The 13835-nt window shown below is 46.2% G+C and overlaps 1 protein-coding gene across 1 annotated transcript in view; it reads left to right on the top strand.

Moving 5' to 3' along the window:
- The window catches only part of RHBDL3 (rhomboid like 3), a gene marked incomplete at both ends in the record, with an annotated part of 65714 nt that overhangs the window by 32634 nt on the left and 19245 nt on the right, over positions 1-13835 (top strand). The window contains 1 exon segment of the mRNA XM_082327066.1: positions 6275-6433. Coding sequence (XP_082183192.1) covers positions 6275-6433 — 159 coding nt within the window.

Here is a 13835-nt window from a genome sequence, read left to right as displayed (position 1 = left end):
ATACATACAAGCCTGGCAGAAGGCCAGCTCTGTCATATCCCGCCTGTGCTGCTCGGCCTTGTGGCTCGCTGATTGCCCTTTGCCATTGCAGCTATCATCCAGTCACACTCTGTGAGTGTTCCACAGCCCTCACTGACTGGATCACGCAGGCACAGGTACGTTGCTTGTGCCTTGTAGATGGGGAAGTCAAGGCGCTACAGGAACCACTTGGGCTCACTTGAAAAATCTTGCCAATACGTGGTCCCAAAACCTTCTTTCCTGTGTGCCTAACAACTGAGCAGTAGTGCACTCCTGAATCTTTTTATTCTCCTGTTCTTGTTGAATCTGTGCTTCCAGTATTTGTTTAGATGAAGTGCTTTTGCAGAAGGTAACAACAGATGGTAGTAATGTAGGTCCCTTCCTCATCTTTGTGCCTAAGACAGTAGGAGAAATAAATTAGAGCAGAAATGTCTCTACAGATTAGCCAGCTAACTGATGGACCTGGTCCTTCAGGCTACTCTGCTCTTCAAGGAAAAGGGAATCTTATACCAGCTCCCTCCATCTCCACTTTGCCGTGTGCTGCATGCAGAGAGACACTTACCCGAACCCAGGTGACGGGCCATCTGCTCTGCGAACGCCTCCCTGTCTAGGTGAATGCTGAGCTGGGTAGCTCTGTGCTCTCTCACTGCAGCTCTCCAGGGAGCACGTGTGTTTGGGGACCCTGCTTGGTGACCTAGTGAGGGTGTATCCTCCGTGCTTAAATGCAATCTGGCTTTTGAGAGCTGGGTGATGTTTCCAGCCCTCGGGTTCACCTCAGGTCAAAGCAATCTAACATGTGCTAAAAGTACTGCTGGGCAGCCCTTAATCACTTTATATTGTCTGGGCAGTGGTGGGTAAATTCATTATTTACAGGGGAAGAGAGTGTGCGCCACTGGAGCCAGCACTTATGTTTTACCACACGTGTTCAGGCAACTCAGATTAGGTGACTTTTAATGGTGAGAAGCTGGCTTTCAAGGTGGAGGGATATGCACTTACTTTTGACTGGCCTTCCTCTCTTCTGGATCAGGGTTTCTCCTCTCACCTACACCTCCCACTATTGGAAGAGAGAGTAGGATCATTAAGCTGCTCGGAAGATCATCACCACTAGGCAGTGATGAAATTCCTGTTAAAACAGCCCCTGCTTTTTGCCCTCTCATTTGGATTATAAGGCAGACTTCCATCTTCTGTCTTGTCATTCCTTTAATCTTCATCAAAGTAGCAAATGCTACATATACTGTTGCCACGTTGTTGTTGTTTTTGTTGTTTGGGTTTTTTTTTTTTTAGAAAAAACAAACAAAAAAGCTCTCACCAACCCCCAGCGTGACCCCAGAGACTGTGGAAAGGTAGAGAATGGGCTCTGGTAAAATGTGTGACTATCTTGAGGAGAGTTTCAATGCCTGTCTTAAATGTCTTTTCACAGCTTCAACTTGGAGTCGGTCAATTCCATGTATTGACTTGGAGACTCTTGATTTAACTACAGCATGGCCCTTGAGGCTGGAGGTGGTCTGGTTATTTCCAAAGCTTGTTAGCATCCCTAGATTGCAGAGACTATGCCATCTAACGGTCTGAGTTCAAATCCAGCAAAGCTCAGAGTGGTTTCTGAAACCCTTGGAGAGGAACAGATTATGCACGTGATTGACTCCCCCTTTCCAGTGGGAAAGGGCCTACGTGTGAAGAAGCAGGTCTACTATTGGTAGCTCCTTTCTGGTGGGAAATAAGGCAGGAGTTGTCATTTCCATATAATAGGAGGGGAAGCTACAGCTCAGGGCAATTTATTTCCAGAATCTGCCTCCTAGTCTGGAGCAGAGCTGGGGTCAGTGCCAGGAGGCCTGACTGCCAGGCCAGTCTCTCCCAGAAGTGAAGATACCACCGGACCATAGAATAATTCAGACTTGAAGGGACTGATCCAACTCAAAGCCAACTTCCAAATTAGATGAAGTTGCTTGGAGACTTGCCCATTGCGAAGACAACTTATGGCTTGGGTGATGCCAAGACAAAGCCCCTCAGTGGGGAAACCATGGGTGGTAGCAAATTCTCTGTTCCTGCAACAGATCTGCAATCCTAAAGCCAGCTGAGGATCCCCGTGTTGTGCCCAGTTCAGCTGTTGACTCTCCAGCTGCTCTGCTGCCCCAGAGGGCTGTTTGCCATGGGGGAGAGGAGCAGCTGGCTGCGCTATGTGAAATGTCTGCGTTTTCCCAAGATACCCATTGTCTGTCTGCAGCACCAGCCTCCACCCTACTTGCTCACTCAGCCGTGGCTGATGTGTCTTTAATTAAAGAGGAGGAACAATTTGAGATTTCATTTTCTTTTCTCAACCGTATTTCCTATTTCCATCAGAGTTTGCAGGGCCCCCTCCCCTTATTTTTATCTAGTAGTTTTGCTGTGGGGCCTCCAGTTTATGGTGTGTCTGTTCTAAAATAAGGAAGAAATAGGAAAAAATAGCTTGTTTGGGGCCAGGGAATTAAGATTCTGGATCAGATGGCTGCTATGGTCATTAACATATTTACATTTTTGCTTAAGAGCCTGGTTGAGGATCAAGGGAGTTAAGGGTGATTGTCATTGAAATGCGGAGGAAACCTTGCATGAAATTGCCGTTAGTGTCCTATTGTTTGGGGGGGGGTGGGTGGGGAGGGGGGCAAATGGCCTTCCTCATCCCTGCACCGGTTCTGTTGCGCTTGTCTGCCCAAGTAGATGGGCAGAGGCAGAGGTAACTACGCTGAAGGAAGCCACTGTGCTGACTTAGCTGCTGGGAGGCTTTGCCTGAGGAGCACTGCCTGTGGGGCTGGACCTGGGGCTCAGCACAGCCATGCTGCTGGCTACTAGTCATCGTCTGTCCTCTTGGTGAGACAAAGGTGCTCGGTTGGGCTTGTGGGACAACTGGCCCTTAACAAGATCATCATGGATAAATACATGAAGCGTCTAGCAAAGGTCAGTTGCCTCTTTTATAATTGATGGACCCAAGTGTTTTAAATGTGCCATCACGAGTTCTTTTTGCCGTGTGTGGGGACACGTGTTCTGCAGGACCAGCTCAACCCCTTGGTTTTTGTGGCTAGAAACAGGGTTTGAGGCAGTTTGAAGTGTTGGGGTGGATTTTGAGTGCTGTGGTGACAGACGAGATTTTTATATGCTGAAAAAAATTATTTAAACATAAATAAGAGAACTCCCTTACAGCTGGGGTTTACAGTAAAATGTTTTGCTCCAGGTTGTGGAAGCAGTGGTCTAGTCCTGCTCTGAGGCAGGCCTTTTTAGTTCAGATGCCAGTTGCTCATTGTTCACCTCTTACTCTTTCATGCTGTTCAGATCCACTGTTTTAATTCAAACCTATATCTGATTAGTATCATTAACTTAGTGCCAAAAAGAAAATTATACATAGTAACGTGAAAGAGGAGAACAGGCTCTCTAGCACGTTTACAATACTGAAAATACTAGCTACCTTCTGCCACCGCTTTGCTTTCATTGGGATAAGCAGCAAGACAGTGAGCTGAAGGAGGAATGCTGGTGCCTGTTGGTGTGCGAAAGAAGCGTCCTTGGAGCAGAGGCTCATTCACAGCCACCAGGCAGGCTTCAGCTGTCTGTCCATTTTGAAAGCCAGCGGCCAGTGACAGGTATGGACAGTACCATCTTGAGTGACAGGATCATGTCTGCACTAGCGCTAGTGACTCTGGAGTCATTAGTGTGTCCTTGTGGGCTGGTTTGCAGCTCTGAAGTGATCGTGTCATTTCTGTTCTCAGTTACAAAATGTTTCTTTTTGGAATGCTTTAAAGCAGAACAGTCTGGGAAAAGTGGTTTGTGATCTGAGCAGCTGTTTTGTGCTTCGGGAGCCTGTGTGCTTCAGCTCTGTATCTCTTCTCCCCTTTGAAGGAGTAGCTGTGTTCCCCACTGCTGTGACCATTGGTCTTTCCTACAAAGTCAAACAGTGAGCACACAGCACGGGGGGAGGGTTCCACGCTTCAGTCACCGACCCTGGCCCTCAGAGTAGAGAGGCATTTAAGCCTTCAAGGAGCAAATGGTTTTATCCTAGACAAGATAGGTTCTGACATCTTAAATGTCAAGATATAGTTAAAGTGGTGCGGTTAAGTAAGATGTTGGTTAGGTCAAATGTTTTAAGGAAACAAGGATGAATGCAGCAGTATCTATGGGACTGCAGGTGTTAGATCCATTCACTTAATGACTCATCTCCCAGCTTCTGCAAATTCCCCTTGAGAAAGGTCATCTCTGGTATTATGCTAATAATACTTTATTTCCTGGGTATCTGTGCCTCAGGGATTGAGCACTGCACACTTAGGCTGGCTTGGGCATCCCAGCAAAAGCCAAAAAGCCTCAGAGCTGAGCCTGAGTGGAGAAGCTCTGATTTTGGGGTTGGTTTTAGAATTTGATCTGTTAACTCAAAGCATCAGAGTGGGCTGACTGGCGGAGGAGAGCTAAACTTCTCCAGGGATTAATATTAAGCCCTTGTTTAACAGTAAACAGCTGATGAAATCCAACTTTGACTCTGGGTGCCAGCTGTCAGGAAGGTACATCCAGGCCACCTTGCAAGGACAGAACAACCCGTGGCAGAGGGCGGGGAACAGTGCCCAGCTCTGACTGTCCACAGGTCACTTGGTTTGTCTTGTTTTGTGTAATCCACTTGCCCCAGGAGCTTCCTCACAGAGGGGCTGCTGCTTTGACAAAATAGCAGACCAGCCCTGCTCCAGCAAGAGGCTGTGATCCCAGGTTAGACAGCTCCTCCTCAACAAAGCAGCCAGTGACAGCGGAGTCCCCAGGAGCGATGGGACGAAGGTGCTTGGGCCGGAGGGAGAAGGAGCCAGATCCTTGCACGTGGGCACTGCGTCCTCTAAACAAGCTGCCCGTGCCTGAGGCTGGTCTGGTTTATAGCTGCTCTGCTCGCTGCAGAGCAGTGCCAGCCCTGCCACTGGCAGGCTGCATCCTCTGCCACATCCCCCTTCTCACCTCCTCCCTTGCCAAGGCAGCCTTTACTCTGCCGCGTCAGATCGAAGGCCCGGCGCCTGTTCAGCTTTTGTTCTCTGTTAGGAAAGAGTGAGGATTGTCAGGACCTTTTTGGCTCTGCCAAGGCCTTTTATGTCCCAAATGTTTCCATGAAAAGGCTCCCTCCTGACCACCCTGCCCCCTGACAGCCATTCAATCCAGCCAACAAGCTTGATATCATTATCTACAAAAGGAGGCCAGTGAGTACCAGGGTCCTCACAGCCAAGTCTGCGAAATCAAAGGCGAATCTCCCAGCAACAGAGAGCTGGCAGAGATCAGACTGCACCACAGCTAGTGCAGGCTAGTCTGGCAGCTTGCGTCCACTAGTTTTCAAAGCACAAAAGAAACGTGCTCGGCATGGTGCCAGCGCTGGCTTTGTCGGGGCTGCGGCTGTGCCCGCCTGTGAGCTGGCAGCCCCTCGCAGAGTGCCCTGGGGAGCTCAGGGTGGGTTAGAGGCCGCTGGAAGCAGTCGTAAGTTTGAACAGCCATGCAAAGCTGTCTCTTTTCAGTCAGTGGCATTTTTAGGAGATTAACCACTTAGTCTGAGGGAAAACAGTGATGTTTTTTGGTCAGAGTGGGATTCACTCCAAATCTCACCTGGGACTTTCCTTCTAATGACTCTGGTTTATGCTCTGAAAATGGCATGTGGCTGCCTTGTCACTTTTAGTTTGGCATAATGTTCATCTGCTTTGTTCCCTGTCCAAAGACTTTCTTTCCAGTCCATCTTAAAATAGAGAGCTCTTTAGCAGTGAAAGCACTTAGGATTTTGAAGGCATCTGCAGAGGTAATCTGGAAAGATGACTGTCAAAAACACTGAGCACAGAAAGGGCTTGAGGAGGGATGGCATATTCCTGTGTTGCAATTGTGTTAGGAAATACAGGAGTAAAACTGTTTTCAGTATGTTTTATCTCACAGACTGCATCTTTGGTTTGCTTGATAGTCCAGATAGAGAGGGATATAAAAAACAGCCAAGAGAAATGATGATGCAGAGGGAAGGAAGGTGAAGGGAGCTGACTTAGCTGAAGCTTGGGTGGAGATGGGATGATGGTGTGGATGATGATGCCTGGGTTCACCCCTCTCTGCAGCAGGGTGCTTTGCAGTCCCTGGGCAGTGAAAGGAGGCTGGAGATGGGGGTGATTGCAGGGCAATGCATCCCCAAATCCTAGAGCAGCCCCTGGGGTCCCTGTGGGTCTGCAGCGGGTGATGAATAGGAGGGCAGTTGTGTGTAATGTGGAATGGTTAATTCTGGCACTTTCCCCTCCTATCCCAGTTTGATCCCGACAACACCGGCTACATCAGCACTGAGAAGTTTCGCTCCCTTCTCCAGAGACACGGTTCGGAGCTGGACCCCCACAAGCTGGAGGTCCTGCTGGCGCTGGCAGACAGCAACTCTGAGGGGAGGATCTGCTACCAGGACTTCGTCAACCTGGTGAGTGCTCTAGCTGGCAGGATGTGTCAGTCCTTGGCTCTGCTCAAAACATTGGCTGTTGAGGGACAGTCCTCCCTCCTCCTATCAACACGAGTGTTTGCTGTGTCCCTGCATCACATTCTGCATGGGCTTGCTGAAGCATTCAGTGGTGACTGAACTCTTAAGCCAACAGTCAAGTTGCTGCTGATTTTTCCAGGGAAACAAGTTTGCATGGGAAGAAACTGTGGGAGCTGTTGTAAGAGGAGCATGAAGCAATGGCTGCTGCTAGTTTGTCAGTCTGGATGTCTCCTGCTTTATCTAGAGATTTCACCACTTCCAGACAAAAATATATAGATAATGTTGTGTTGACTTGCTGGGTGGGGTCACATTGCACTGCTGTAGGCAGCAACAGGGATGAAGTGTTTCTAGGTCATGTTCATTTTATCCCAGGTGAGATGTCTCAGACTGCATGAGTCATGATCTGGGTGCCTCTCTCTTTCTACTAAAGAGTCAATTAGTGAAGGGATCTGTTTCTTGTCAAGGCAGTTTGGTGAGTCAACACAGATGTAGACATGTGTTGTTAGATGCCCAGGATGGCCTAGAAATGTTGTTTGCAAGATAGGTATCTTGAACAGTGGCTATTCTAGGGGCTTTGCTCTGTCATTCCCCACCTGAGTCCCAGCAGATTTAGTGCAGCAGTAAGAGAAACCTGGGTGAGAAAGTCAATGAGCAATGAAAGTCGGTGGCATCTCGTTTCGCTGGAAAGCTGGATGTGTTCTTGATGCAGAGTACAATAATTTGCATCTCTGTATGTTCCTGCAGTCAACATGGGGATTTTGTCCTTCCATTTGTCATGGTCGCTCATGCTTGTGTTCTTGGTTTAGAAAGAAAGTGTCTTCCATGTGTCCTGTCTTCACATTATTCAGAAAAGTATGATAACAGGGCACAGCTGTCAAGGACCCAGGTCACAGCCTCAGTCAGGCCGTGGTCAGTGTGAAGATGGAATTAGTGTGATGCCATGACATAGATCTGCTGTGTCTCATCAAGCTGTCTTGTTAGCCCCTTGCACGTGTTTAGGTACACAGTAAAATAAATGTAGCAACTACTAAATAGATCGCAGTGAGTGTGAGGTTTTCCTCAGTTCCGGCTTGATAAACAGTGTGGTCAATGGTACTCTCTGATCAGCAGTGTATTTATAGTAACAGCTGCTTGTTCTACAGTTTGGTATATTCAAAGTACCATGCAAGCATTTGCTACTTGAGCTGCACAACACTTAGGTAGCAGGAAGAGGTATCATCTAATTTCTTTTACAGAAATGATGGCCTAGGGCCAGCCAACACATTGGCAACAGGCTCAGGAATAAAACTGGGCTTTTTTCCTCTCTCCTCGCTCCACTGAGCCTGGGAGCAGCACAAACTAATGAGAGGCAGGTGGGAGGTGAAAGGCTTGGACATCCTCCTCCTCCTTTGGGGAACAGGAGATCGTGCCAGCTCACACCCACCTGATGTGATTTCTGCAAAATGGCAAATTTCCTTCACTGCTATTGAATGACTCCTGTAAAGAAGCCATTGATTTTTCTGTCATCAGTCCCTCTGCCCTCACCTGCATTTTTTGCACTTTCTAATCAATAGGCAATGCAAATGCCAGAACATTAAACTACTTAAAATGGCATCTCTCTTCTCACTCCTCCTCTAGTTGCTATTGATTTCCAGCATCCAAACTTTTTAGGGCTTCTTCTCTTTTTCCCTGCTTCCAAACCTGCCTTTTGAACTTCCTGATGGAAAGAAACAGCACAGCTGACACAGAATCACCGTGAAATTAGTGATGTCCTTCACTTTATAGCTGTCAGTCCTGGGAACTGTGTGTGTGGTGGTGCTTAACTGCATGCTTGTGCCTGATGATCATCAGCCATCTCTGTTTTTTGCTGAGGTTAGTTTGTCTGTTTCAGTAGCTTGGCAAGAATTGATCTGCTCCCAAAAATGACGGTGCTGGATGTGGGGAAGGGAAAGGCTGACCTTTTACTAGATCCACAGAGGTTTTACAAGCATGGCTCTGTGTGTGTAGTTTTCCTTTTCTCTATCAATATTCATTAACAAGTACTCTGACATGATCAGAAAATCTCATGGCCTCCCAAATGTGTCCAAGGTACTGAAACTTTGAGCAAGAGGTAAAATTGCATTAATAATGCTCTGGCCACTGGAGAGGCCTTGAGGGGAGGAGTGGGGCTGGGTATCAAAGATGCATTACAGTGCAGTTGTCAAAGCAGAGGTGTGGAAGGAAGGAGATTCCTCTGTGTGTGTGTGTCTCTCACAAGTAGCTCTTTTGGTTTCTTTCCAAGCAGGGGGATGGAAGGAGCTGATGAGCTGCCTGCTCAAGCTACTATGAAAAAAATTAACTCTATCCCAGCCAAAACTAGTACAAACATGCGCCGTCTCACAGAACCCAGCAGAAAGTAGGGTTTAACCACTGGGCATTGTCTATCTTCAATGGTCAGTTCCTAGGATATGATATCCTCTCTGTTTTTTCTCTCAGCTTTGCTATTGTTGATAAAATCCAGCAGGGAGGGTCTTCCCTTTTTTCAGCCTTGTAGAACCTTTTCGTCTTTGCTGGGTTCCCTGGAAGTGTGACAGAATGTGATGCTGCTTATTCTGCAGGGTGCTTGGCTACTTACTAGAGAATCTGATGCTGAGAGATGCTCTCTCAGACACTGTGATCCCCAACTAAAGGACTGCTATTGAGCAAAGCTGTGTTATCCCCTGATGTCCAAAGTGTGTTCTGAACTTCTAGATGCACCAAAAATGTAATTCTAGGACTTTTCATCTTAATAAGGAGACCTAGATATACCCACACAAAATGTGTGCCTGTTCTCAACTCAGCAAAGCAGCTTAAATTTCTGAAATTGAAAATTTTACAGGATGAGAATAGACCCTAGAAATCACTCAGTAGATAATTTGAGTAATGAATACATTCAGGGAAGCTGAAGACTCCTGGTGTGATCTGCAAACAGAAAGGGCTGAAAAAAAAATCAGATAGGCAGCTCATTGGGAATTATTTCTCCTCTGTACATATGAGATTCATCTTACATGGTTATAAAACACAATGCTGCAATCATATCCATTTCTGTTTCTACACTAGGGCTTGCAAGAATGGCAGAAAGCAGTTTCAGATGGGATTTCTTATCCGGTGTCTGAGACAGTGCAGAACAACAAAAGTACAGTTTCCTGTACAAGTGGAGACATCTTGTGCATTTCTGTTGTCTGGTTGCTTTTCTGCATTGTGAAGAGAGATGCTAAAAATGCACAGTGAAAATTCTAGCTATGAACAGCATAGGCCATGAAAGGAGATAACGAACAAAGCTGTTTAACTAACTTTGCTACTTTTAGAGAGGAGACGAGTCAGGAGGTAATTATAGTTGAGATGTTATTTGCCGGGATCCTTGCTGAACAGCAGTTGCTGCTGGCAGTCCTGGACTGCTTCACATAATATTCTGTGAACTGTAACAGGGCTAAGGACCAGAGCAGCGAGGCCCTGGAGAGACTCAGTCTCTTATTCTCTGGCTAAACCTTCCTTGTCTTCTCTGCCCGGGAATGTGGATTGTTGCTTGGACAGGCTGGATCGTGGCTTTACCACCTCCTCGCCCTCGTGATGTATTCCTCTTCAGACATGTGAGCAGAGGCAAAGGGGTGCAATGGAGCTTCTGAGACGTTACTTCGCTTGACAGAGGGGCAATATGGAACCAGTTCAGGCTGTGGTGGTAGCTTATATTCTCTTGTGAAAATCAGGTAGGTAACTCCCAGCCTTGCTCTGGACAAGGAAAAGTTTTACAGAACCTTGTGTTTAATAAGGCAGCTTTTGCTAGAAAAGTAAATCACAGCTTATACCGAGACGAAAGCAAAATCCATTCTGCAGCCCAATGCAACTCTACAGATCACTGCTGAACAAATGTGTTGCAAAAGCTGACCTCAGTGCGTTTGTTGTGGTCCAGATTGGACCTGCCGGCACAGGGCAGGAGGACTTGAGGAGAAGGAAATGTGGCTGTCCCCCGTTCCAACACTGGCCCTACCCTGGGAGGTGTCCCTAGTGCACACTGAAGGTCTGTCTGTCCCTGCTATGGATTTCATGTTCAAAGGGCAGGACTGGAAGTTATGTTGGACCTAAGTTTTGTCCCGGCTCTGCAACAGACTTTCTGTGAAACTTGTGGAAGCCTGTCTCCCTCATGGGTCTGTTTCTGCAGCAAATGGAAGGAGGTAAGAGTTGCATCTCCTTTGGGGTTCACAATTTTGGCAAAGTCAATGGCAGTTCTCCAGTGGAAGAAGAGCCAAGTGCTGGGGAACCAGCTCTCTGAGCATTTGCTTGAGGGGTTGTGTTGGGCCTAGAAAAGCTGAGGAGAAATGCCGTTCCCTGAAGGCAACGGTATTTCAGCATGTTTCGGACAAAGCAGTAAGCTTTGAGACAGAGTTCATGTGACTTGGGAAAAACAAAACACTGCTGCTTCCAACAGAAATGTTCAGCTGCAGCTTTGTAGTAACTTGAAGCTGATGTAGCATCTCAGTAGTGAGCAAAATATATTAGCTAATTAAACGCACACCGTTTGTTTTCCAGATCAAGAACTAACACCTGCCTTGCTCTTCCTGGCCTTGCTGGCTTCTAGGGACAGGCTAATTCTACCTCATTTTCAGTGAACAACACACTTTTTTTTTAAGCGCTATGTAACAATAATCAGGTCACCCTAATTCAAACGCTGCTGGTGCCAGCACACTTTACCCTCCAGAGAAAGATTTCCTTTAGTTTTTGTGATTTCCTCTCTGGCTTGCTCAGTGTGCTGCCAGACTACAAATACTACCTCTTCAAGAAATAAAACTGCAGATGCAGGCTAAGAAATCTGCGGCCTCTGCTCTTCTTCCTCACGAGTGACAGATACGTGGGTCTATTGGCCATCAGAGAGGGTGAGAGGAAGATAGATTTGCAGAAGTTTCTTGCTTCATGGAAGAGGCTGGAACATGATTAGCTGTTGGTGGAAGGCTATCTTCTGCTATATGTTGCCAAGCTGGATGTTCAAAAGGGCAGTTATTATGTCAAAATATTGCTGGAGTCATAAAAATACGATAAAATATGGGAGGTGAAGGAGATGAAGTGACTGCCTAGAGTCTTATGGTCTGTCTGTGCTAGTGGATGCTGTAGAAATACAAAGGTTAAGATTTAGATACTAGCTTTTCTGCCCTCAGCAGGGTGATCTGTGTAGGCATTTGAAGAGAAAGCAGGACTGGCTGAAGGGATGAAATACTTGGGGATTGTGTTACAATCCGCAAACAAAAACAGCGAGTCCAAAGTAGGTCCTGGAATGTTGTAAGTTGGAAATGAGCTGGTTCAATGGAGGCTTTGACTTGCACTTTACAGCTTCATCAGTCTATAGAAACTTATTTTGTGGCTTATTCTAAAGGAAAAATATAGCAAGATAATGAATTCCCACTCTAGTTTTAACACTTCCGTAGACTTGTAAGAGTCTGTAATGCAGTATAGAAAGATACTTAGAGATGCACTCAATTTAAGGACGATTAAACTTAAGCATGTGCTTAGAACAAGCTAATGCCTTTGCATGGCCCTGAGTTGAAGCCCTATGGGTGTGGAATTAGTGCGCTTTGATTTAATGAAGTTGTGTTGAGAACTTTCTCTTCTAGACAACTTATTTGAAACTTGGTTAGGATAAAACCTCTAAAATGCCATTGACAGGGTAATTAAATGGGGTTGTCTTGAGGCTGTTTCAACCTTATCAACTGTAACAGGAAGTGGGGAGTGAGGTTTTTCTCTTTTTCTTTAAAGAACCAATGGAGTTTAATGAGATTTTAAACTGACCTATGAAACTAGGAATTAGCAGTCTTGTTCCACAGGGGGATGGCAGTTTTCTCTCTGGACTCCACAGTGCTTTTCCCTTTGCTTTGTGAAAGGCACAGCACATAGGCTGGTAGCCATTAAAATACATGTTGTCATAGAGGCTGCAAAGCTCTTCCATCCATGAGAGTTTTTTTTTCTTTTATTTTTCTCTCCCCCCCCCGGGTCATGTGTGTTTTGCAATTGTTCTGCAGACCTTCTACGGGCCACTTGTGCCACTAAAAGGGGGCATTAAAGCACCTTCTCTGACTTACGAGTTCTTCTTTGCAGAGATCGCAGAGACAGCGGCACACCCTCCCTATCAGTAGTCACCAAATGAAAAGTTCACATTGTTTGGGTCTGTGAAAGGACTTTTCTCCAAACTCTCAACGTATTGTTTTATCTTAACAGAGCAGAGGTGGGACATATCTCCAGCTGGGCATAGGATTTAGTAGACAATAGCCAGCCATGTCAGAAGGACGAGTTCTGCAAGGTGCTGAACCCTTCCTGCTGTTCCCTTAGCTCCCTATTCCCTCTTGCTCTAACTCCAGCCTGCTTTTCCATTGCTTTCCAAGGTTTCAAAAGTAGCTGCTTTATATTTTTCTTAAGACATTTTTCAATAATGCGTGGCTGGAAGCCATTTGTTCTTATTAGCTACTTCAGTGATAAAAGCAAGGTTTGGTTCTGTCCCTTGTGGGGACACTGCGTGTGCCTGTAGATTTTTCATGGCCGTCCCTTCTGCTTTGAAAGGTGAGTAACTCTTGCTTTTGCTGTTTCAGTGCTTGCAATGGTAACACTTTTACTTGGGATACTTCCTCCAACCTGGCTTGAACTGAAATGAGGGGAAACAGTGAAAGAAGAGCTGTAGCTAGGAGAAGGGATAACTTTTTTTTTAAAGGCCAAAACACTGAATTTTATCTTTTGGCTTTGTGAGTGTGTATGGGACAGCACCAGGAGGGCTTTGTCTTTGTGGAGGTGAGCTTTTAAGACGTTATGTACTGTATTCTTTCTGTCAGATAATGTGGAGGTGAGAGAGGTCCTTTAAACCATGGTTTGCTCGGGGCTTTTTTAATGGTACTTAGAAGTACTTCATAGCACAGTCATAAAGTAGCTATAAATTCCACTTTCAGTGTCTTTGCATGTCCTTTGCTGAACCAGCTGACAGCCTGCATAGAAGGCTTAGGTGAACACGGCTTTGCAGGAACTGTATATAATTCCTTATTACCTGAGTCACTGGGAAGATAAGCAGTAAAGCCTAAATCTCCAATTCTCAGGGGAATCCCTGGGCAAGACAAAAGTTTGCCCAAATGAGTATGTCCTCTTCCTGCTAAATCCTTGTTCACTTTCTAGTGAGTGTTTTAAGCTTAAAAGGCTATTGCAGAATAATCCAGGACCTCAGTTCTAGTGGTCTTGTCTGGTGTTTGTCACTGTTCTTCCTGTTGCTAACCTGGAAAAGTTTGTTGCAAGCAAAGCTGCAGGTTTTATAGCTCCATTTCTTCCCTGCTGTGCTTCCAATTAGCTGCACTTTTGAACCAGGGCAGATCCTCTGCCAGAC

Source organism: Platalea leucorodia (assembly GCF_965183815.1).
Source record: "Platalea leucorodia genome assembly, chromosome: 14".
Classification (NCBI taxonomy): Eukaryota; Metazoa; Chordata; class Aves; order Pelecaniformes; family Threskiornithidae; genus Platalea; species Platalea leucorodia.
Note: the sequence above shows the minus strand (reverse complement) of the source record. Positions and strands in the feature narration are given on the sequence as shown.